This window comes from Eublepharis macularius, chromosome 6 (genome assembly GCF_028583425.1).
Source record: "Eublepharis macularius isolate TG4126 chromosome 6, MPM_Emac_v1.0, whole genome shotgun sequence".
NCBI classification, from domain to species: domain Eukaryota; kingdom Metazoa; phylum Chordata; class Lepidosauria; order Squamata; family Eublepharidae; genus Eublepharis; species Eublepharis macularius.
In genome coordinates, this window is record NC_072795.1 from 50,151,977 (window position 1) to 50,177,730 (window position 25,754).

The 25,754-nt window shown below is 43.0% G+C and overlaps 2 protein-coding genes across 2 annotated transcripts in view; both read right to left on the minus strand.

The window, feature by feature from the left end:
* Positions 1-25,754, minus strand: part of CLSTN2 (calsyntenin 2) — a 406,755-nt gene that overhangs the window by 189,931 nt on the left and 191,070 nt on the right. The gene's annotated exons all lie outside the window — the stretch shown is intronic.
* Positions 17,612-17,919, minus strand: LOC129332825 (peptidyl-prolyl cis-trans isomerase FKBP1C-like). Its single transcript, XM_054984104.1, has 2 exons — positions 17,885-17,919; positions 17,612-17,837 (listed from the first exon to the last, which is right to left on the minus strand). The coding sequence occupies exons 1-2, from the start codon at positions 17,917-17,919 to the stop codon at positions 17,612-17,614; spliced, it is 261 nt and encodes an 86-aa protein (XP_054840079.1).

The following is a 25,754-nucleotide window of genomic DNA, read 5'->3' on the forward strand; positions in this document are numbered from 1 at the left end:
ATTCGTCAGATCTTGGAAGCTAAGCAGGATTGGCTCTGGATAGTACGTGAATGGGAGGCCATCAAATAAGGCCAAAGTTGCTATGCAGAGACAGGCAATGGGAAAGCACCTCTGTTAGTCTCTTCCCTTGAAAGCCGCAGCAGCTGTGACTTGATGGCACTTTGTACCCATACAATGATTTTTAGAGCGAGAAATACAAAGGGGAGAAAAATGTTTGTCCTGATAATCAGCAGTTATAATTGGCTTTCCGCAAATGTTTAGTGCTACTTCTTTTGTTGTTAATGCCAACTTGAAGCAAAAAGCACATACCCAAATCTCATTGGCTGTTTGCACTTACTCTTGCATCTTTTGCTTATAAGGGTGTATGGCATCCAGCAACAGCAGAGAGCTCAGTTTCTAGCACCAAGAAGGACTGTGAAAGAACAGCAAAACAGGTAAAATAGAGAAGTGGAGAACTGGTTTTTTTTTTAAGGTGGAATTTTTTGTCCCTCTTGAAAGTTCTTATCTTAGGCCAAAAATGTTTAACTGATAACTGACTTAGCCTCTATTTGTATTAAAGGTGGGCATGGTGTCAGAGTGTCAGTTTGCTAGTTAGTTCTCAAGCAAAAGCTACGCCATGTTCTTATGTTATAATCTGTAGTTGTTTAGTTCTCTCCCTCCAGGCCCAGGTGCTGCCCAAGCCGCATATATCCATGGGAGCGAAGAATTCTTATCAAACCGTTCCGGCCGACCTTGACGTCCTCGCCTTCCCAGGCCTTCTAGACAGGACTAAGGGGGGAGGCTGGGAATGGGTGTTTGAAGTGTTGCTACTTTCGTTTTGTGTGTCATTCTCAACAAAGCTTTCGTTCAGCCAAGGCTTTCCTAGTCCTTGGAATATGGATAACTGTATCCTGAGCATTGTCTTTCAATAAACCTTTTGGACTCAAGAAACTTTGTGCTTCTTGCAGAAGGGGGGAGACGAACTCTAGGTAACTGGGATTCCATAGTCTGACACATGGTCCAGAAAATGGACCTAAATTTGATACGGTTCAGCCCAGTACATGGTTCATGAACACATGGATCGTGGGACTCACATTTTCATGAATTTTGGTCCATTTGGGCCAGTCCGTTGATCCATGGTCTGTGAGTCCAGACATCCTGGTGCCGATCAATTAATTCCCTAGGCAATGGAGATGTATGCAGACCTTTTGCAGCCCTTAAAAACTTGATAGACAGATCTGCCTGTCAAGCAGAGAGCTCCCATTCTGCTCCATAGAGCAAGAAGCAAGAATTAATTCTCTAGGCAACAGAGGGCTGGATGTTCTGCAGCCAATTTTAGCCCTCAAAACATTGACAGGCAGCTCTGCCTGCTAAGCAGAAAACTCCAATTATGCTCTATGGAGCAAGAAGCAAGAATTAATTCCTTAGGCAATGGAGGGGTGAATATTCTGCAGCCAATCTTAGCCCTCAAAATCTTGATAGGCAGCTCTGCTTGCCAATCAGAGAGCTCCCATTCTTCTCTATGCGAGCAAGGAGCAAGAATTAATTCCCTAGGCAACAGCTGGGAAAGTGTCTGTTTGGTGAGTGAGGGGGCTCTTTGCCCACCCTTTTCTGTTTGATGTTGCCTCATTGCAACTTTTTGGTGCTGTTGCCAATCCAAGTCAATTGGCATTTGCTACTCCTAGTATCTACTGGAAGTTTCCTGAGGGGGCTGCTTTGGGGATCTGTAACTCGGGACATCCGAAATGCAATCTTGACCAAACTTGGAGGGTGGCTAGAGGAATGGTTGCTGAAGATTCTCTGTGATCTTGGGCTCTCTGGGTGTGAAGGGGCGGAGCCAGGGCTGCTGGAAGTGATGGACTACAGATCAACGAACCAGTCGTGAATGGGACTGGTCTGTGAAAAGTCCGTGGTCCATGAAAATTGACGGGCCACGGACTGGTGGTCCATGGCGTTTTCCCGGTCCATGCCCACCTCTAATTTGTATAATGTTACATGCATTGACAATGTACATTCATAATCTAGTAACAAGCAGATTGACTCAACAGTAAGTTTCCAAATACTTATACTACTTGCAAATTCATGCAGTGGAATCCCTACAGCTTCAGAAGGAGATTCTGAGTGGGTTCTATTTCAACTTAAGCAACTTTGTAAATATTCATTGGGTGTGTGTGTTTTTTCTAAGATAGCACAAATTATTCTTTAAAAAATGTCATCTCAACAATCATTCTTAAATCTCTCTTGTGGCATGCCCAGTTGGTCTGAATTCAGATGCCTATAAATTCAATATGTTTCTGAATATTATATAAATAGGTTTGTGAACAAAGCCCCATATGCTTATTTAAACTATCTAATATAAACATTTAGTTTTTAAATATGAACAACACAGCAAGAAATGGCTTCTTTCTGTCTCTCCTTCTTTGGATTCTATCAATGGTATTATTGGCAAGAATAGTGGCTCAAAATGAAGGAAAAAAGGGGCTCCCCCAAAATCCCCCCAAATCAATTTATCTAAATGATGAATGAGCAGTGTATCCTTCTCCTGCGTGGAAAGTGCATCAAGATAGAAAAAAGCCTATGTCATTTCACCAATATTATCTATCATGATTCTTAAAATGTGCCTAAGTGCTGAACTGTTAGGGTTGTCATTCCCCGGGTGGGGGTGGGAGATCCCTCACTTCCACCTTTTACCTCCTGCCACCAGTGGGGAGAAGGTGGGGGAACAGGCCTCCAGGGCACATTCCCGGGGCAACACAACATCACTTCCGGGAGTGATCATCACTGCACCAGGAGCACTCCTGCACTTCACACAGGGCTGATTTAGGCCCCAAACAGGCTGAATTGGGCCCATTTGCTGCCCAAATCAGCCCAGGAGCATGTTTGTGCTCCACACATGCACAAAAATGAACAATAAGATGAGTGCCAGGTCCCCCACTCCAACTGGGGGGGTGGGGTTTAAAGGGGAGATAGCAATCCTATAAACTGTATTTTTTACTTTTACATTATGAGAAGTCCAATGCAGATGTATTAGGGGGACAAAAAAACACAGCAAGACATTTTTATACTACCTGTCAGAGACATCATTTTCTTAGTCATATAAACACACTTTATAAGCTAGACACATGTTTTAATTCTCCCTGCTGCTGTATTTTCCAGCATTTCTTATAAATAACTTGCTCTTAAAAATTGCTGAGCTCTAATGCACACAAATTCTTTTTCTGATAAATGCTTGCTGGAGGAGAAAATGGGCAATTCGTGTGGCTGCTTTTTTTCTCTCTGTTGTTTTCTCTCCCACATACCCTCAGTTATGTTTCTTTATTAGCGCCTCTCACTCCTGCCATCAGGACAGATTGAAAAGTAATGGTGAGATCCAACTACTGCATTAATGCCAAAAGGAATAAAATCACTTTAGAGCAGTAAAGTAAATTTTCCATAAACAGATTCCACACTCTTTGTAAAATTTACATTGCTCCTATTCAGCCCAGTCACAAATCTTAGATTATGAAGTATGGCAAACACAGTAGGCTATCTGAAATACATAATTATGTGTGCATGTGTGGTATATTACCAATCAAACTGCTATGGAACAGAAAATAACTGAATAAGATCAATCTACAGCTGTTTTAAGTAACTTGCATGAACTAATTGGCAGAAATGTATGTTTGAGATCAACTGATTTTATTAGACATCCTTTCTTCAAACCATTCATTCAATACTTTCTAGGGTATTACACAAATACAGACACCCCCCACCCCCCACAACAAAACCTATGTATTTGAAGATGGTAGCAAAGAGACGCTCTAGCAAGTAATTTAAGCAAGATGAAGATGTAACTGAGTGGTATGCAAGCCTTCCTCTGTCATACACTTTTGTTTCAAAATGACTTCACTGAAACATTTTGTTTTCTGTTGGAAATCTCATATCAGTGTTAAATTTCTAAAATTTGAAACTGAGAACTCCATTGACAGCCTCTGTCAATGATGCTAAGTATACTCAAAATCATTTTTTCCACATATTTGGATGCTGAGGAAGATAATAGTTGAGGGGAATAACTATTGCATTCCAAATCAAATGAAAATCTGGCCTGTTCATTATTGGAGCAGTTAATCTCCTTTGGCAATTGCACAGTTTTACCATTGTTTTGTTTTGAAGAGACAATATTGCCCTAACACCAGATGAAGTGGAAACAGAGTGGGTTAAGTTTAGCTTCCTCTAACAATTACAAGAAGATTATAAAAATCTGCTGCTGCTCCGTAGGGAATGAGGTCAGTTCTTCTTACATTCCTAGATACAGATGAAGCCATTCTCTATTTTCTATACCAGAAAAACGCCATGACAGCATAGGTTTTTCTGAAAGAGAAACAAACTAGTTCTAGTAGAGAGGGATTTAAAGATTAGTTCTGGTCTTTTAATCTCAGATCCTAGGGAATGTTTTGACTTCTACTATCACACAGTGGCAAAACACTTTGTACCTTTAAAAAACAAAAAAGAAAGCGGTACTGAGATGATGAACAGTACTATAATATCCAACATCCAACACTTGATGGAAGTACTCCTGATCCCTCTGTGTGCATTCAATGTAGCTGGTGCTTTTTAAATATTAAAATGAAGTTTAGTTTTCCCAGAACAGAATGTTCTCTAAAATAGATGCAGCTGTTGACACAAAGGGTGTTTTTTGTCTACACCATGTTAAAATAGTTATTGTTTTACATAAGTATGAGCTAGAATTCAAGCTTGACTTTGTCTTTAGTGATATGGTATTCTCCAGTTGCTGCAATCCACAAGACCAGTTGCCTGGGTTGCCAGGGACCTGGAGTCCCTCGATGGGAGATCCCCAGGTCCCTGGACTCTCCCAGCAGGGGAATGGGAGCCAGCACTTACTCTGTGCTTCTCTCTTTGCACGTGCACACTCCTGGCTCACGTGATGACATCACTTCTGGGAGTGATGTTATCACGTGGGAGTCAAAGTGTGCCCCCAGGTCAAAGGGGCCTTTGTACTCACCAGCACGGGCTGCTCTTGCCGCCGCTGCGGCCCACTCTCACCACCACCACCATAGCCCACACTTATTTGGCACAAAGGGGCCATGGCAGTGGCAGCAGTGAAAGTGGGTGGAGGTGGCAGTGCTGTGGTGGCCCACTCTTGCCGCCACCACCTGCTCTTGTGGCATGGGGGCGTGCCCACCACCTGGGGGCACACACCACCACCTGGGGAGGGGGTGCCCCAGGGAGCGCACTCCCCTGCCAGCCAAGTAAGTGGGCCCAAGGGGGAAAAGGTGGGATCAGGGGATCCCGCACCACAGGCAGGAGAATGGGCACCCTACCAGTACCAATGCACTCAATTCACCCTGGAACTGGAAAACAAATAAATGTGCATATTTGAAATCTAGACTAATGGAAGACTGTTTTTAAAATAATAGCTATCATCCACCTGCACTTCTGATGTTACTATATGTGTAGACACATGTTGCAATTCTCACAATGTGAGCTTGGCACAAGCACCTCCAGTTAATTTTGTTACGTCTAAACCAGAGAAATCCCTTCTGCATAAACAAGAGATTTTCAGAAGTACGGTTATTACAATACAGTATGTACTAAGTGTCAACAAGGGGAAAAATCACACTGGTTATATAGCTTCATCCCATTCCAGCATTCTCCATCCAAATGTGCCACATGCCAGAGCAATGCTCACAATGGCATTGATGCCTTGTCACCATTGAGTAGACTGTGCTTGCAGTTTGGCATCCCTATCACTGATCAGGCCATTTCCATGATGTAGGCTCTAGCAATAGCTGAAGAGGTGGTCATGCCAACAAACAATGTATTCCTTTTTTATTATTTTTATTTTGGATATATTCTTATGGATATATGGGCCATGTCTGAAATGAAGTAACTCTTCCATTGCCATCTGAGAAGCAGTTTTTATTGTATGTAGTGTTTTAAATTTTATTGTAATGTTTTATCTGCTTTTATGTGTTTTTATGTAAATTAAAATGTGCTCCGCCCTGAGCCCGCTTGGCAGGGATGGCAGACTAAAAATATAATATAATAAAAAAACAAACAAATAAATAAATAAATTCTTTTATTTCACATTAAAAAGTACACAAATATAAACACAATTAGACTCCTGGATAATGTAAAAGAGCATACTAGTTTTAGACATAAAGACAGTCAAAGAGAAAACCAAAGTCTATAGCCTTTTCTCTGTGCTAGGATTCCTCTGAGTTCCAAATAATCAAAGACAGGATTCCAAATGTCTTCGTAACTACTCCGTTGTGCACTATGCTGCGAGCTACAGAAAAAAAAATAGTGCACAATTTTCTCCAAAACACAAATCTCCCAGAGTTTCTCATGCCATTTGTCCAAGGAAGGTCCAGCTGGATCTGACCAAAAGGCCGCAATTGTCAAATGACTCGCTGCTAATAATTTGGAAATAAGGTTTTTTTGTCTTTTGGGGAATTTGGATATCATTCCAGATATCAAATATAAACAGCTTTGGAGAAAAGGGTAGATTAATCTTAGTAATTTGGAAAATTGCCTTAGAAACAGACAGCCAGAAAAGATAAATTTGGGGGTATTTCCACCATAAGTGGAGAGCGTTTTTGCCCGCAAAGCTTCCAGCATTTAAGGCTAAGATTTATTCTATATAGTCTATTGGGACAGAGATAACAATTTGCAAATGATTTATAATAATGTGTCTAATCAATTGGATAGTAGATTTCTTTGAGGGAGAACTCCAAATAGCACCTTCAAGGTAAATTTGGGTATAGGACCTTGAGAAGAAGTTGATAAATTTTAGCCAAAAGACCTTTCATTGGCCTCGAAGATTCAGTTAGAAAGGTCTCAAACTTAGTTAACGGTCTGAGAAAACCATTTTTGGTAGCATAGGAGAGCATAATTGCTCTCATTTGGGAATATTGGAACCACGATACCTGACCTTGTAGCTTCAAATCTACTTCTTGTTTCGTAAAGATTTTCCCTTGTATATACCAATTCCTGATATGGTCAAGACCAAATTTGGACCATGACCAAAGTTTACTTACGTCAAAACCTGCAGGGAACCATGCCAAGTTAAGAACACAGGCCATTGGGGAGGGCTCTAGTGCTAGTTTCCTTTTTAATTTGTCCCAAACTAATAGGGTGTTTTCTAAAACTGAGCTTGCAACTACCGTTTGAGAATGTAGCTTAAAAGGTGACCAAATTGTGCCTCAAAGAGGTATTGGGTCAGAATAAGCTTCCTCTATATTAACCCATGGTTCAAGTGCTTTTCAACATTTGGTTTAGTTGTAACAAAACCAAAGTCCAATAATACCAATAAACAAGTTATTCCTGTTGCACATCTTTTCTGCCCTTTGGTGCACAATGGGATGAACGGCTGTCCTATGGAAGAGTATGCTCATTGTGAATCTCTTAACTGTTACTGCGTACCGTGGCATGAAATAGGCTTGGAAAAGAGCAGTACCACTCTGGTTAGGGAACAGTGGCAATCAGTTGTATGTATATTAGCTTTAAGTATTTCCAGACGCTAAGTGTTGGTTCTCACTTTTAAGGCCATAAATGATTTGGGAGCATGATGCTTGTAGGACCATCTCCTCCCCTATGGTCTATCCTCCCAGTTAAGATCCTGCTCTGTGTGTTCCCATATGTAAAGGGAGAGCAAGTGGCAACTAGAGATAGAACTTCTCAATTGTCGCATCTCACATTTGGAATGCTTCCCCACAAGGTTCACCTGGTATTACCTTACTCTCCTTTAGGCACTGGGACAAACGTGTCTTTTTACCCAGACTTTTAAACTGAGAGTAGTGTGGTTGCTATTTCGTTTTGTGGCATAATGCCTGCTGGTTCTCACAACTGCTGCATTGTGAACTGGGCTCTCCTACTGCACATGCAGCCGATTCAATGTCTGTATCACTCTATCCATCAGGTGGTGGTAGTAGTGGTGGTAGTAGTAGTTAGTGGTATTCAGGGCTCCCTGTATGTCTGGTCACTGTTACAGAGTTCACCACCTTGCCTCATCAAGGAAAAAGTATACCTTTTTATACTGGAATAAATGTTGTTAGTCTATAAGGTACATTATTTTTCTGTAACAGACTAATGTGGCTACCCCCTGGAATCATCTTTATGCTTCTGCCATGATTATCAAGCTATGTGCAGCTGAAAAAATAGAAATCATCCATTCTCCTGATAATGCATGAGGTAGTGCTCCCTGGCTTGTAGGAATGGATATGTTGGCTGCCCTCATGCTATATACTTTTTTACTTATATGTGCCAAAATAAAACTGTTCAGACATTCAAGAGATGAATACCTGTACAATTTCTTTGGAATGCAAAGCATTTAGCCAGATGGTATAACACACACCTCTATAGTTCACTTTTAGTTTTGTTAGTCATCATAACTGATCACATTTAATCAACCAAACACAGGTAACACTTTCATTTCCCCCACCCAACAATTTATAAACAAGTGGATAAACCCTTTGCCAGATGGTTAAACATTAATGTTTTCGGTTTCTTATACAATACCATCTAACATATACAAACATGTAGCACTGCCTTTGATACAGCAAGATGGTGTAATATAACAAACAACTTAGGCAACGAGTAGCAGGGGCTGTTTTAATTGTATATTAAAATCCTTATTCTTTAAAAAAAGGGGATTATTCAGGAGGACCCTTGAATCTTATATGACTTATAGGAGGTAATGATGAGGCCTTGCTTTCAAAGGTGCTGGGCTCATCTGATTTAGTTCTTCCATCTCCCTGGTTTTCCAGATGTTCTAGAGATCGCAAAATTAACTCAGCCGGCAAGCATCTGGCCTCACTGGCGGTCACGTTAAATCTGGTGCTTTTGAATGGCACTGTCAACCCTAAGCGATCAGGTTGTTTCACCTGCATTACCTCTAATGGTCTAAGTGTAGTTGACCATTTATTGGCATCCCCAAGCTTACATTCCTTAACCACCAATGTGGAAGTAGGTGAATATCTTGGGGGAGATCACCTCCCTTTGATTCTTGAATTCACACCTCAGCAGATGGATATGCCCACCTATATCACTATGGCCCCCCAAGATCGGGCCCTTTTCAAGAAATCTATCAAATGGTCCCATGAGATCGAGTCCCAGATAGCTGAATTGCTTACTCAAGGAAAGCCTGATATATGCTGGGCACAACACTGCCATTCAGATGAAACGCAAGGAGGCTTGGAATATTATAGAACGTTGATGAGGAGTTTGTCATCTTTCTTCTCTGTAGATAAGAGGGTTATTAAGCAAGAAAATGTTGCACCTAATTTAAGGGGTAATAATTGGTATGATGAGGAATGTAGAAAGCTGAAGAGATTAATCAGAACACAGTTTAGAGTCGCTAAAATCACAGGTCTTCAGAAGGAAGTTGTAAAGATCAGACTTCTTAAACAAGAATACAGGAAGACCATTAAAAGGAAGAAAGAGTTGGCAGCCTTGAAAGACTGGGAATCCCTTCATCTAGCGACAGTAAAAAATGATCATAAGCTTTTCTGGAAGCTAGTCAAAAATTCATCTACTTACTCACATGAAAACTCAGATATTACCACACACCAGTGGATTTCTCATTTTAGTGCCCTTTTTCAGAGTACCAAAGAACCTATACAAACCACTATCACAGTACCTTGCTTTTCAAATGAGAACACTGGAACTTGGCCAATGGTCTCTCCAAGCCAAATAACTAATATAATAAAACGTCTGAAACGGGGCAAAGCACCCGGACCAGATTTTATCCCTCCTGAATTGTTCCTAATGAACCCTGACTGGTGGGGGGCTTGTTTAGCTCCCATATTTTCATCAATAAATAGTTCAGGTTCCATGCCATCTGACTGGAAGCGTTCAATTATAATCCCAATTTATAAGAAAGGTAATAGGTCCGACCCTCATAACTATCGTCCTATAAGCCTACTTTCTATTCCAGGGAAAATCTTTGCGGCACAACTTCTTGATAGGTTAACGGATTGGATGGATCAAGAAGCAGTACTCTACCCTGAACAAACAGGCTTCCGTACAGGGGCCTCGACTATGGATCATTGTTTGGTTTTACACCATCTAGCAAGCAAATATTTGGCACCCCCCGGCGGTAAACTCTATGCGGCCTTCATGGATTTGAAGACCGCATTTGACTCTATTAATCGTTGTAGATTGTGGCGTAAATTGTCAGAATCTACAATAGATAAAAGACTTTTATATTTAATAACGAACTTATATACTGACACTTCCGCCCAAATTAGGTACAACCGGCAGGGTCAATTAACTCCAAGTTTTCAAACCGATAAAGGTGTGAAACAAGGTTGTTTGCTGGCTCCATCCTTATTTAATCTATTCATTAATGACATGATTCCATTTGTGAAATCACATACCAGACACCCCCCTTATCTTGCAAATACTCCAATTTCGATTCTTTTATACGCAGACGATGCTCTCCTTATCTCCAAAACAGAACTAGGTTTAAAATCACTAATTAACGCATTTATTACATATTGTAATAATGAGGAACTTAAAGTTAATTATGCTAAATCAAAAGTCCTGAGATTTTCCAGGTCCTTCCATAACGGCCCCAAATCGATAAGAGTACTGGGAGGGGCTTTGGAGAGAGTCCCCTCCTTTAGTTATCTTGGTATCACTTTTAACTACAATCTATCATGGAAACCACATATTCAGGCTGCTCTGAAGGCTGCAAACATCTCATCAATGGCAATTAAAAAATTCTTTTACTCCAAAGGAGCAAAACATATACCAGCAGCCATTAGGATTTTTAATGCTAAGGTTATCCCACAGATACTTTATGGGTGTGGAGTGTGGATTGAAGGTGTATCCGACAACCTTGACACCCCTCTACACACATTTTTGAGGGAGATAGCGGCAGTCCCGAGATGCGTAGCAGGTACTGCACTTAGAGTCGAATTCGCCCAACCCTCAATTGAGAAGAGAGCATGGATTACAGCCTTTAAGTTGTTCTTGAACAAGGAAATTTACAAGGACAATTCAGGGAAAGTAGGTTTTGCACACTTGATCCCGCAGGATACCTATAAGAGTAGCCGAACTAATTTAATTAACCAGAAACTAAAAATTCTGGATATTGATATAACATCTTTACAGTCAAATGAGGCCCTAAGAGTTATAAAATTAAAACTAAAGGATCTCGATTACAGCAGTACTCTCCAGAGAGCCAGGTGTACATGTTCGGGCTTATCCCTGGGACTTTCACCCCCAGAGGCTATTCCATCTTATTGCTATTCTTTAAAGATTCCAGCTCAACGCAGAGCCTTCACATTGGCTAGACTTAACTCCTTCCCCTCTAAAGTGCTTTCTGGTCGTTTCTCTGGACTCCCTTATTCTGAACGAGTTTGTGACTGTGGACAAGGAAAGTTAGAGACCTTGGATCATATAATAGTTTTTTGCCCTAAGTGGAGTAAGGAAAGAGAGAGATTTATTATTCCTATTATGTTAAAAGAAAAGCTTCCCTTCCTTCCTTGGGCAATCTCAGTGCTACTGTCTGATAACTTTCCTGACAATCAAACCTCTGCTATAGTGGCTTCCTTTTTAGCCACGGTGATAAAGAAACAAAATCTTCATGAGCTTAGATAGTTTAAAGTGATAATGACGAGTTATGTCTGTGTGAATTGGGTCTGTTCAAGTGTACAGTTCATATTTTGTTGGTGTTTGTATGGCTTATGGCTTCGGACAGAAAAGCAATAAACAACAATAAAAAACTTATATGACTTCAAATATGTTGTTTGAATTCAAATGCTATCAAATACTCTCATATCTGCTGTGCAAAAACGTATACTGCTTTTGGAAGATTGTTAGTTTCTGGTTTTGATGAGACTTTAAGGAAACAAGATCATATTTTTAGTTTTGTTGCATTAGAGATTCCAATCCTCACCAAGATGCTAAGCACATTGTTGGTGATTTGTTCCAGGAAACAGCTCACGCTTTCTTATGTTATGGTTTTATTTGAAATGGCTTTGTCTCGGTTCTTCTCATTCCTCCATGGATGCTTTTTTTATGGTTCCCATTGGGGAGGAGAAGTCAGCCAGGTGAAACTCTCTTGTGGCATTCCTCAATGTCTCTTGTGGCATTCTTTCCTCAATGTTTTTCAAGATTTAGATGTGTCCTTTAGTAGAGATCGTCAAGGGTTTTGGAGCTGGGTGCCATCAGTATGCTGATGACACCCAGCTCTATATCCTGCTAGATAAGCAACCAGAGGCAGAGATCTCAGTTGAGTAGGATTCAGTGATGGTGCTGTTCTCTGAGATGTATGGGATTTAATGTTTGTATTCTATTATGTTATTGGTTTTTAACATTTGTATTTATATTTTAGTATTATCTGATTGGTTTTAATGTTTGTATTTATATTATTTTAATATTATATTGTACATGTATGCTATAAACCACCTCAAGTGCTAAACATGGTGAAGAGGTGGTATATAAGTGGAAAGAAAGAAAGAAAGAAAGAAAGAAAGAAAGAAAGAAAGAAAGAAAGAAAGAAAGAAAGAAAGAAAGAAAGAAAGAAAGAAAGAAAGAAAGAAAGAAAAAGAAAAATTAGGTAAAAATTTTTTTAAGGGAGGGAGGATAACACTGCCATAATTAAAATTTTTGATATGACAGAGAGAGCATTCACCAAAAACCGTTCCTCTTGTCTAGAGAGAGAGCTCAAGTAGCAAATAAGGGAGGTACGTGCTCTGAAGGCCCCTATGATGTCACTTCAAGCTGAAAAACAGAAGTGACGGGGAGTCAGCAGGGACTAAATTGGCCCTAAACATAGTATTTTTGCTGTTTGGGGCTGATCTGCCCCTGCTGAGACTGTGTAACTTCTGATATTCAACCTGAATTGCATCAATAGTGTGTGCACCATTTTGCCTCATGCTCCAGTGGCTCTCAGTCTGCCTCCCCCCGCCCCCACTGCCGGTAAAGTGAGTAGAGCTGGAGGGCAAAAAGCTAGGGGCTGACATCCCGAAGAAAAGATGAAATCAACAATAATCAATGCACAGAACATGATATTTGCCAATCTAAAGCAAACTACTGTGACACAAGCAAAATAAACATTACAGAACCTAGGTCACTTCAAAACCAGATCACTAAGAAAGAGCAAATAGCAATTAAAATTAACATTTTCCCATTTCAGTATTGCACTGTAGACTGAAACTTGAAGCAATTTTCTATTACTGTTTGTGCATGGCTCATTTGACATTATTCCTACTTAAATTGTTAACATTAAAACAAAGCTTTTTATCAGTGTCTTAAAGAGTCTGCAAGTTTTCGCTGGCTTATTCTGCATACTTCAGCTAAATGCAAAAGCTTTAAGAACTTCTCTGCATGATACTTACTTACCTCATTTATACCATATTTTTCTCCCCATTGGGCACCCAAAGTGGCTTACATTGTTATCCTAGTCTTCATTTTATCCTCACAACAACTCTTTGATGTATGTTAAGATCACCCAGCAAGTCTCCATGGAAGAGTGGGGATTTGAATGTGGATCTCCTACATCTTAGTCCAATACTCTAAACACTAGGGGTGTGCAACAAGGAAAAGTTTGGCTTCTCACTTCGGGTTTACCTGAAGCGGGAAACTGATCTGGAATAACCCAAACCCTGAAGCGCCAAGCCACATCAGTTTGGATCTTTAAATAGCTTCGGTATGCTCTGTAAAGATTCAGGGCATACTGAAGTGAGGGGGGCAGCTGAGCCCACTCCTAGGTGGCCAATCAGTCCCCCACTCACCCTACATAACCTTGAGCCAGGGTGCTCATGATCATGAACCCAGGTAAGTAGGGATGCAGCCAGAGGCTCTGCCTAAGGGCTCTCTACCATGGGGACTTAGAACACAAGGTGGAAGGGAGTGCACACAGTGGCAGGGCAAGAGTGCACTGGGGGTACCTTGCAAAAACTGGGGTGTGCTTTGCACTCAAACCTGGGGGGGAGAGCTAAATCCAGAATGTCTAACAACCATCACCCAAGTTGCCTTACAGTTCACCTGTCTCCTGAGTTCTGCCTTGGGGAGGGGTGAGGGTGTACACACAGGTAAGAAGGAGCCAAGGAGCTGGCTTCCCTGGCTTGCTTATTTACACCAGCCTACCTTCTACCCCCTCCAGTGCCCCCCCAATGCTGGCCTCTGTGGTTGAGGCTCACTAGCAAGATGGCATGACCCATGCCTGCCAAAGAGAGAGATGTCCAGGGAGCCGTGCTCAACACAGCTGTTTTGGGAGGAGGGCTCCTAGCAGCCTATACCAGGGCTCCATTCAGATTCCCTCAGCCAGACTCCCCCCTTAGGCAGAGGAAAGAGTTCAGCCATAGGTCAGAGTGACTGGGCACTCGCTCTTGTAACCCCCCTGCAATGGTGGGCACACAACTGTCTCCCTCACAGGACCAGAGCTCCAAGCAGCCATAGAAATGGAACATCTAGTTGCAGACAAAGTGCACTTTCTCACCAGAGGGGCATCCATCTTCTGGTTGCTGCCAGCACCCATGACGATGGATCCACCATTGCTACCCCTGGCCATGGATACCCTCCCAAGATGTGGCAGACCTGGTCATGGCTTGCATGAGGCCAGGCCCCTTGCCACACACATCTCCATTTCCCCTTCTTGCAGGGAGGCCAAGAAGCATGGCTATTCCAATCACCAGTGATCCTTTTCAGTTCCCATCTGAGTTCTGCCCAACAAGCTGTTCTGGCGGTCCATGATTCAAGCCCGCTCCTAAGAAGGCAGCATGAGGAATGACTCTTATGGCTCCAACTGCTGTGAAAACAGGCACAGCTCCCATCCTAGGCAAGAGAAGTTGGCAATATGTGGCCAGATATCCTCTTCACTTGTGACAGTTCAATAAAGTCTATTGAATGACTATTCCCTTCCTGCCTGTTTGCTCACCTGCGGCTAACAGCAGCTCCTCCCCACCTCCCAACTCCCCCTGCAGCAGCCCCACAGCACATCCCCAGAGATGGTCCTCAGACTCAGGCTGCCAGGGAACCAGTGGCCCCGAGGATCCACTGGGTGCCTCTGCTCCATTGGGTGGCTCAGCTCCCAAATGAAGCAGGGGTCCATCAATCCTGTGGAGCCTGCTGCAGCAAGCTGCCTTCATCCTGCCCACCCCCTTACACAGTGGCCCAGAAAATGGGGTGGGATGTGGGCTCTTGCCTGTCTGTGGCTGTTGCATCCATGAGGCAGGGATGATCTGGAGGGCAGCGGGTCCCCATGCTGCATGCACATGGACACTGGCAAGAGATCCCCTCATCCCCAAGGAACCCTCAGATAGGGGTGGCCACTGTGGAGTTCTTCTCTTCACCAGTGAAAGTGGGGGACAGGAGGCTGCCTCCCATTCCCCCATTCCAACTTGGACCATTAACCCAGAGACTACCAAAGAAAAAGAAACAGTAAAAGGAGGGCCTGGATTGGTGCTGCTACATGGAATAGCGGTCCAGAGAGATCGGAGCATGTATGTGGTGGTGCAAGCATGCACCGGCCTTCTTGCCATACTCACTGGGTTAACAGTCCGAATTGGACTGGCCCAGGTAGCCCGAAGGCTGCCCAAGCTGGATGAGCCTCCCACTCAGTCTCCCTTCCACTGTCTCTGGAGGGTCCTTTTAGATGCGGCATGAAACCTTTTTACCTTGTCATGAGCAGGCTGGCCAGCAGCTGCAGGAGGACTTGGGGCAGCCATGGCAACAGTCAAAGCAAGATCCCTATGAACACCTTGGACATAGCATGCCCGAGAGCGGTTTCTGCCAGGACCCCTCTCATCTGCATAGAGAGATCCCTTGCAGCAACAGGGGGTGGGGTCAGGGAGCAGGCCACCCCCTCACACCCACATGTATGCAGCTGAGTGGAGGAGGCCAGCCCTATCCAGCAAGACATGAGATGTCAGCACAGGAAGGTGTTGCAAGGCCATGGGCGATGTGGCTGGAAAAACAGCCCCCACCTGTGCAGGGAGAGTTCGGCAATTTGAGCCCTGTCAAGAGACTTGGCACCCTCAGCAGTGCCAGAGGGGCATGGGCTCTCCTTCAAATGGCTTCCCCACAGGCAGGTGCCTCAATGCAGGTGCCATGACCACAAGGGCATGTAATCTCCAGCTGCTTGCTTTCTGGTGAGTGTGGGTGGGGGTGTCAACAGGTAGTGGAGATCACAGTCCACACATTGACTTCACCTTTGCTTGCCACTCATGAGCCTGTCATGGGGCTGTCACAACCATTGGTGGATGCTTGCAAGGTTGTCAGGGGAATGAAGGGGGCTTCCTGCTGCAACCTTGCTGTGCCTTGCTGGGTTCTGCTGCTGGCATAGCTCTCCTGGGAAGGTCCTTTGAACAATGCAGATACTCGGGCACCGCGGCACAGTGGGCCTCAAGATTGTTCGGTTTGTTCTCCAAATTTGCTAATGATGTTTATATTGTGGCTCCCAGCCTTTTCTGCTTCTCTGGGGCGGGTGTGTGTGTGTGTGTGTGTCTAAAACCTGCTCAAATTCTCTTAATTCTGATTAAGGTCTTTGCCTACCTTTTTAATTATTGGATTCAAATTCTGTTGCATCATTATCTCAAAAAAGCCCCTCCAAATATCTAAATTTGTCCCTTTCCCTCAGAGAACCTAAACTATCTGTAAATAACTTTAACCTCTTCTTAACTTCTTTCATTTTACTCCCATAAAAATTGACTTACTATTAATCACTTTGTACCCTGATATGGCCCCATATGTTTCCAGTACATTGCTAAGATCTCGCAGTTGTTTCTAGTTCCTATAAGGACTATATTATCTGCATATAACAGCAATTTGGTAAAATTCTGTTGATATTTAACTCTCACAATGTTATGCTTTTGGCAAACTGCTATTGCTAAGATTTCAGTTGATAAGTTACATAATAGGGGAGAAAGAGGGTACCCTTGTCTCACTTCTTTATCCAGCTGAAATACTACATGTATTCTTAGATCTCAGTGTATTCCCGCTGCCAAAAGCTGCCAACACTTCTTTTAAGAGGCCCAGTCAATCCTGTCAAATGCTTTTTCAGCATCAACAAAAGGAGACATTGTGGGTTGATGTTCTAATATTCCAAGAAACAAGTCTGTTCTTTAGGAACCCTGTCTGTTCTATCTAAGAATTCAAACATTTAGCCATACTTGCTGTTACTATCTTATTGTCAGTATTTAACAGTGAGATAGGGCTATAACCTGTTACTTGGTATGAATCCTTTCTTTCCTTGTTAGCACCTGACCAGGTTTCTTTTAAAAAAAATTCCTATATAATGTGAACCAATCAGTACACTTACTAGCAAATGCTCAATCATACACAACTCAAGTCTATACCAAAATATCCAACTAAAACCAATAAGATTAAAGAACTTGACCAAAAAATAGATAGCTGAGGCTTACAGTATACAGCTTAAAAATATCAAAAATCAGAGCAGAACAAGAAAGGAGAGTCAGAAGCAGAGCCAAGTGACCCAACACATACAAATCAGCATGGATGGTTACACCAAGAGTGTAGTGGATAGCTGGGAAAGCTCCATACAAATTTGTGTGCATTCTTCTTGAAGCAAAGGTTTCTGGATTTCACCATGTGCCAAACCCCAGACCAGGAAAAAGGAGAAGCTGGGCCTCTTGTCATTCCAATTTTTATAAGCTCCACCTCAAAGATTAGAGTGGTGTTGGGGTGGGGGTGGGGTGATGCCTGGGTAGCCAGTGGAGCTGTAGGCATAGTCTGGTGAGATTGTCATTTTGGTGCACTGCCCCACACTCACCTGGGCAACTCCTCCTTCCCAGCCACGGATGACCTCCTGCTTGCCCATCACAAACTTGAATGACTTGTTCCTGTCGCAGGAGGAATCAAACTTCTTCCCATCTTCCAGCATGCCTGTGTAGTGCACCATGCAGGTCTGCCCACACTTGGGGAAGGTCCCCGTTCCCCGGGGGTGATGGTCTCCATGTGCACACCCATTGCACCCAGCCCGGTGCAATGACGGTGATCCCGGCCTGCCCTGGAGAAGCAGCAGCTGCAGCGGCTGAGGTGGAGGCAGGTTGGAGCCATGAGCGTGGCTGAGGCAGCGGCCACCTGCCCAGGTTTCTGAAAAGATTCCATTCTTTTGTGCACTCACTTATAATTTTTCTAAATACAGAGCCTGGACCTCTCAGCAAACCTTATAAAATTCATTGCTGAATCCATCTGGTCCTGGAGATTTACCACCTTTCAGTTTTTTAATAATCTCCTTTATTTACGTTCTAGAGATAGGATGTTCCAAAATGTCTTTGTGTTTCTGCAAAAGACCTGGTATTGAAACGTTAGCTCTTTTTAAAATAGATATATTTGTTAAAATAGATATATTTTAAAAATATAAATATCTTCTATATAGTTCTTTATAAAAGCACTGATTATTTTATTGTCTGAGCTGCAGTCTGAATTATCTCTCTCAGGGTGGTTTTAACTTTTAAAAGCTTACTTCTCACCTCCTTTTCTGCCACTAGCTTGCTAGCACCTTCCCTGGTTAATTGCCATACTCAAATATGGCTTGTTTGGCTCTAAGTAGAGATTTAGCTGTTGATAATGAATCCTGTATTTTCAGCTTCTTTCCAGCTGAATCCCTTGTTCTATTTAGTTTGTGTCTATTTTCCTTACTTGTAAGATATGCATGAAGCTCCTGTCTAACTCTCTCTCTGTTCTTTTTTATTTGTAACTTGATTGCAGAATTTTAAAAACCATTATGTAAGCCCTAAAAGTGTTCAAAACTGTTACAAACTCTACTCCAAGGTTGTAATTTATGTTAAAGAAGAAATTTATTTTCCCTTTAATTTAATAACCAAGCCTTCCATTTGTGAAATTGATTTACAGTGCAATTGTGCAGGGAGCAAAAGTGCTCAGGGAGCTGACTAAGCCATACACTGGTCGATCTCTGAGATATGGTGACAAAGGATAGCCCAGCACTGCCATGCCATTCCCAGGAACTCCCACCAATGGGCCAGCAGTGTAGGCCCCCATGCCAGCGTAGAAAGTGGTGGGTCTAGTATGTGACTAAAGTTAGTTTCCTAAGCTGCTGTGGTCCAGGAATGCTCCCTAACATTGGCAGTGAAGAAAACGTGGGATAGCCCGTAGATACCTATGCAATGAAAAAGGCCAAACGTTCCCTCACACACACACACACACCACTCACGCAGGTGCAGACTCACCCAAAGCTCCAGTAGAGCACAGGATGCTGACTTCAGCCACAACCAATCACACCCTCCCTCAGCAAAGGACAATCCCCCTCTCCAACACACAATCACTGCCCCACAACTACATAATCTCCAGCCAGGACATTCTATAACTCAACAGGTAGGGTGTGTGGCCCAGACTGTCTGAGAGCTCTCTACCAAGCAGAATTGGCGCTGTTCAAAGTGAGGAAGCATGCTCATGGCCAGCGTGATGATGTCACTTCCAGGAAGTAACGTCATCGTGCCTCACTGGGATCATGCAAGTGCATAGCTCGTGCATGAGAAGACTAATCCAGGTAAGTCCCAGGTCCTCCCCTTCCACCAGGGTAAGGGATATGACACAATCCTCAGGTAAGGGGGGTGCTTGGCAGCTGCTCTGTGAATCAGCTGACTAGGCAACTATGGGACCCATTGTCATTCAGGGCCAGAATCCTATGTAGCAGTAGTGGTGGATCCATCAATTGCAGAGTACCTTCTGCAAGACAGAGATGGTGCTGGGGCAAGTCAGAGCACTGAGCCAAGCTCCTCACACAGGGCTTGGACAGCCACACTATCCAGATGGAATTGGTCCAGGCAGGTGGCTTCAGAAAGCTGCAATATGCTGATGTGCTCTTGGTACTGCCTAGCATTAGGAAAAATGAGCAGACCAAAATTAGGACACTTTATATATTCAACTCTGAATCTTATGCAAATTACACAATATACAAAATGTACATGAATAGTTCTCATACACAAATAAACTTTCTAATGATTATCAAGTGTTTTCATTTAAAGTCCCAACTGAGGCCAAGCCTCGACCGTAATAGCCACAAGTCTTTTACTGTCTTTGTTGCGGTAATTTCGTTGTCTCTTCAGCCTCAAGGTAAGTGGCAACGGATGAGGAATCCCTCACATCCAGAGAAGTAGTCTCTTAAGGAGGAGCGGTGAGCAACAAACGTGGGAGGAAAGCAAACAAAATGCTATTTATGCCCAACAAGCTTCCGGGTAATTTTGCTTGTTTCATATGTCACTTCATCAGAGGGCATTTGTCTTCCCACCACGCCAAGCTTTTCCTCTATGACAAAACATAAATTAACATAATACTAGCAATAATAACCGCATCCATATCTGTAAACATTACATGCATGGAATTTCTTACAAACTCACCCAGTTCTCCAAAAGAATTTTTTATGTGCTAGATTCAGCGCACAGGAAGGAGGGGGGTGACTAGTATGCCCAATTAATTTTTATGCATTTGCCAAAGCAATCTATTAAGTAATTAAGTTGTGTGCTCATAAGGAGGCAGGGGTCTGCAACAACTTATACATACCACTATTACTCAATTGTGGATGGGACTAATAACCACTTGATCAACCCAGGAAACAGCTCAAATCTAATTCTAAATTTAAGCCCTTTGGTTGTAGAGTATCTAATCGGAATATCCATTCTGCTTTCTTTAATAATTCATTTTGTGTATTACCCAATTCATTCCCATTAGATACATGCAAGATGGTATACAGAAAAGTACATTCCCCACTATGTGCAGAGGCAAAGTGTTCTACTAATGGTGCCTCCATCACCCCATTACGTATTCTAGAGATGTGCTCTGAAATGGTGTTTTAACTGGGCGCATAGTGCTGCCAATGTATAGTTTGGCACTGCCTGGCACAGCACCTCTTCCAGCATCACCGTACCTCCCAAATGTACAGCACCAGCTGGAGGCGAGTGAGCCAGACCTCCAGTGACTGCAATGAAGGCCATCATCCATGGGAAGCTTGGCTGGAGCCCATGGGGACAGGGTGCCGGTTAGTCCCATTCTAGGGAATCTTCGTGGGCCCTGGGCATCACCCCCATCTCTTCCCACCTTGTCCTAGTTCCATATACCCTTTCTGTGCTCAATTGGCCTGTGTTGTTGTCTGCTGCCCTGCATCCATCCTGTGTTGGGGGAAGGGGGTGTTTATATTCTCTAATCTGGAAGTTCCCGGTGCCTTGCCTTGTCTCTATATCTCCAGTATGCAAGTGGCATGGCCCTGGCAGCCTCTGGTGATGCTGATTCCTACTGCCAGCCCAACTGAACTGAGGCGGAGAATATGTTCCTATAGAGGCTGGTAATGGACCATGCCAATGTAGCCCTCGTCACCACCTGTGGAAGCTCTGCTACTGCTCTTTGCTGTGCGTAACAGTCGAGAGGGTCTCTGCCCTGGGTGACACCACCCAGATGGAGATGTCCATCCTGAAGCAGTAGAACAACTCCTTCTACTCAGCTTGGAAGTGTGTGCGTGCCCTCATGGCCCAGGGCATCCTATATGAGCAGGTGGTGGTAGTGGATTTGCCTGCTGCTGAGGCCATCATACATGCAGTGATCCACCTGCGGTGATGGGCAGCCACAGAATTGAGGTCTTGGTGGGTGGATATCTGACCTTGGGGCCTTGGGCATTGACCACAGTCAATGCCACCTAAATACAATAACAATCCTAAGAATACAACAATATAATATTTAAAAAATGAACAAGCAAGTCAAACCCGAAGTTGAAGCCAAATACAATTTCTGTGTACATCCTTATTAAAAACAATTATCATCTATTTATTGTGCCTTAGATTACGAGAATTATGAACCTGCATGTGTATATATATTGTGATAAACAGCCCCTAATTAGAGGCAATTCTTGCATTCTATTAATTTCACTCTTAAATGAAGTGCTTGCTTTTCTAAAGCAGAGGTTGAAGACAGCTGCTATTTAAGGATTACTGTTTTTGTAACATTGCAGGCAAGTGCTGAGTGGGGGAGGAGAGTGGAGAGGAGGCACGGCGACAAAACACACAGACACAGTGCTGGAGGTAAAGAGGCCACAACTTTACTGAGATTACAGCTCAGGGAGCAAAGGCACGCATAGGGCACAGATCCGAGCATCGGCTGACCCATCTGCCAAGCCGATGACCCACACGCCCCCTCAGACCCGTGCTGAGGTGGGGAACCATGGGATGACAGTCAGTGGGATGCCACGTGGGTGTACACCCCTCTGTGAACCATCCCCTGCCACCTGGGAGTGAGGTGGACTGACAGCCCCCGACTGGGCATGCACCGGCCATTCCTCACTCCCCAGACCCCTTATGGGAATCCCCATAATAGGGAAACTGAGCCTGAGGGCCCCGTTTCCCCCCAAACGGATCGGTTCCCAATGCCAATACGCAGCCTACTCACTTCAAAGTTGTGACGAAAGGGAGGGCTGGGCGGGATGCCGCCATGTGCCAAGTGCTGAAGGGCGGGGGCCAGCTTCCCAGGCCTGGGGCTGCACTGGATGAACCTGGGCGTGACCCCTGGCCCCTGGTCTTTCCCCGCCCCTCCACAACATGGCGGCCACCATGCCATCTCTGCACTCGCCTCCCCCGCAACGCCTGCAATCCAGTCACCCAGGTGAGTCTGGGAGCCGTTGCATTTTTTCAGTTCTGAAAAAGACCACATTACTGGTTGGAGGATATTTTTCATTTTTTTCTGAATGAGATGCCTTAAGAAACATCCCACATTAAAGAATCTTCTGAAAAAAGTTCCAAGGTGGTTAAACATGAAACACCAATCTGGGTTAAATCCAATACACAATGAGATTCCTTGCAGATCTGCTTCCTCTTCTGTCTACATTTAATAAATTATTTATTCTTATCTGGAAGTTTGAAAATTTTACCTCCTTGCATCTAAAAGTGACTATGGCAAATAGATGAACTACAAGTCCTCTCTGTACCTACTGTCTTTTTGATTGTCAGATATTAAAATACTTTTGCTCTGAACTGCGAAATGTTGTTACAGTGTAAAAGCCAATCAGTACAGCTCATGAAAACAGTTTTGATCTGCTATAGGTCTCAGGACTAATGATTGTTGTGTCAGAACCAGGCTTTTATTTTGTAACATTAATATGTTAATTCTTTAATAATATCTTCAGGGAAGAGAGAAGTGGGAAGTTGATGATGAAGAAATGAATGCAAAGACTAACTGACATTCAAAGTGGACAGGAATCCTTTTCTGTCAAATGGAAGAACTGCTGAATGTCATAATGGGCCGTTTTCACACTACTAACCTGCTTCTGTGATGTTGCAAAACATTGCGCAAAAAATGTGGAAGATAGCGTCTTCTCGCAAGAGTTTTGTGCGACGTCGCGCAAAACTCTCGTGAGAAGACGCTATCTTCCACGTTTTTGGTGTGATGTTTTGCAACATCACGGAAGCAGGTTAGTAGTGTGAAAATGGCCATGGTTGAAAGCTACCACAACAGTAATGCACAGTTCATTAACATTCTTGGAGAAAGAAAGGACAATTTCTGGACAAAATAAAAGACAGGAAGTCCATCTCTCAAGCTAAATTGAAAGATATTGTGAGATGTCAAGGCAATGGTCAGCTAGGAATGTAGGAAATCATCTCAACTCCTCGGACACCCTGGGCAAGCTGTTCTTTCTGTAATTTGGAAATAGGAGCAATCATTGTGGAATCTTATGGTTAGGAAATTCTGTACATCTAACAACACAGTAACAACAAACCAGTGCATCTCTAATAGCTATATCTCATAAAGTTCAGCTGCAGCACAGCATGATGTGAACAGCAAACCCAAGCAATTCTTATTTCCTGTTCTCTGCACTTCTTTGTAATGCCTAGTAATTGCATCTCCTGCTGTGGTCAGCTATGTAAGTTCCAAACACAGGAGTAGCCTGTGGATCTGATTATAGGAGATGCTAAAGTTCAACAGAAGTTACAAAAATGTACCGAGAACTGGATGACTGATTCACCTGCACTTGTGAAATCTCCTACATTATGCAATTTTTGGACACTGTAATGATGTAAAATTTATCTTAAAAAATATTTGAAAGGTGCTTGAAAAATATATGGATTCACAAAAATCATAATGACTCTCTTGACTCCTGCTCAGCAAAAGAGGGAACCTGATTGCAAGCCATTTCATATATTATAAGGCAGCAGACTAGAGTCTGCCATCTTTCCTTACATTCTTCAACAATCTGTGTTGAATCCCAGTTATGTAAGACTTCCATGAGTAATTCATTCTACCATCATTTTATCTTCTTCTCCCCAGAACTTGCTTCATCTGTCTGGGTTCTTTCTGGAATATATCTCACTTTGCTCCTCCAGTACATAAAATCGTCTGTACCCTTGGGCAGAAGCTTCATCACTTTAGGGATGCCAGCTCCAAGTGGGGAAATTCCTTGAGATTTGGAGGGAGGAGCATGGAGAGGGTAGCATTTGAGGAAAGGAAGGGATCTCAGCAGATTATAATTAGAGATGGGCACAAACCAAAATTAAGCATGAACCAGGGCGATTCATGTTTCGCGAACCAACAATTTGTCAGATCCCATTTCTGATGAACCCCCACGAACTTTAGGCTGGTTTGTTCATTTTCACAAACCAAATGAACTGGTTTACAAACCAGGGGCAGGTTTGTGAAAGTTCGTGGTTTGTGAAATTTGACAAACCACAAACCACATGGTTCAGGTTTTTTTCCCCGATTGTGCCCACCTCTAATTATAATGCCATAGAATCCACCTCCAAACCAGTAATTTCTTCCATGGGAACGATCTCTGTGGCCTGGAGATTCTGGGAGATCTCCAACCACTATCTGGTGGTTGGCAACCCCATTCATCAGGCCTTTTCCTGCAAATATCCAGCTCTTTCTCTCCCACATGGAGAATTTCAGTGAATACATACTCAGAAGTGAATCTCATTGAGTTCAGTGGGGTTTACTTCCTAGTAAGTGTGATTATAATTGCAGAGCTTGACTTTGCAGGAAGATGCAGCACTTCTCTATTGTGTGATAACATATTTGAGACTATGTTTGCCTAAGCAGAATATGCAAATTATGTTTATTCTGAAGTTGTGCAATTGGTTACTGATTTGTTTCCAGATGCAGTTCAATGTGCTGGTTATGTGCTTACATGTTTTAGAACCCAGAAGGACTGACTGCCCTGACATGTTCTACTGTGACTGTTTCACTCATCTGAGAAAAGCCTTCTGAAGATACCAACCTGCAAAATATGGTATTCTGTGAAAGAGTAAGAACAACAGCTACCCATACCTGAGCATTCTCTGTTGTGGCTTCCACCTGGTGAAATGGCCTGCTGATGAGGTCAAGAAGGCTCCCACATATTTATTATTCCAGAGAATATGTAAAATGAAATTGTTCTGGGGGAAGAAGGGCATTTTTTAATTAAAAATTAGGTTTACAGTTTTAATGCCTGTGGGGGAAAATAGGCTATTTTATTGCATTGCTTTTTTATGTATTATACTTTTCGTTGTATTCTTGTTTTTAAAAAATAGTAATCCAGTTTTATTGCACTGTTTATTGAATATATTATAACATTTTGTTACATTTTTAAATGTAATCCACCTTAGGTCTCAGTGAGAAAGGTGGACTATAAATGCAGCAAACAAACATAATTTATAAAAATTATCTCATGCATTCACTATAAGGCTATCACAAAAGATTTCTATAGAAGAGAGAATTTCCATGGAGCTCAGCTTCATGGAGCTCAATTTCCTATTTTCCCACTTCTCATTGTGCACTCCCAAATCTTACCCATTCCCAATGCTGCCTGGAGGACAGAGGCCCTCTAG

What these genes read in the sequence shown, in the direction of transcription:
- LOC129332825 (XM_054984104.1), bottom strand. Translation starts at nt 17,919, where the DNA reads ATGGGTGTGCACATGGAGACCATCACCCCCGGGGA. An exon ending in GAGACCATCACCCCCGGGGA is followed by an intron (nt 17,838 to 17,884) that starts ACGGGGACCTTC and finishes GGTGCACTACAC; the next exon opens with AGGCATGCTGGAAGATGGGA.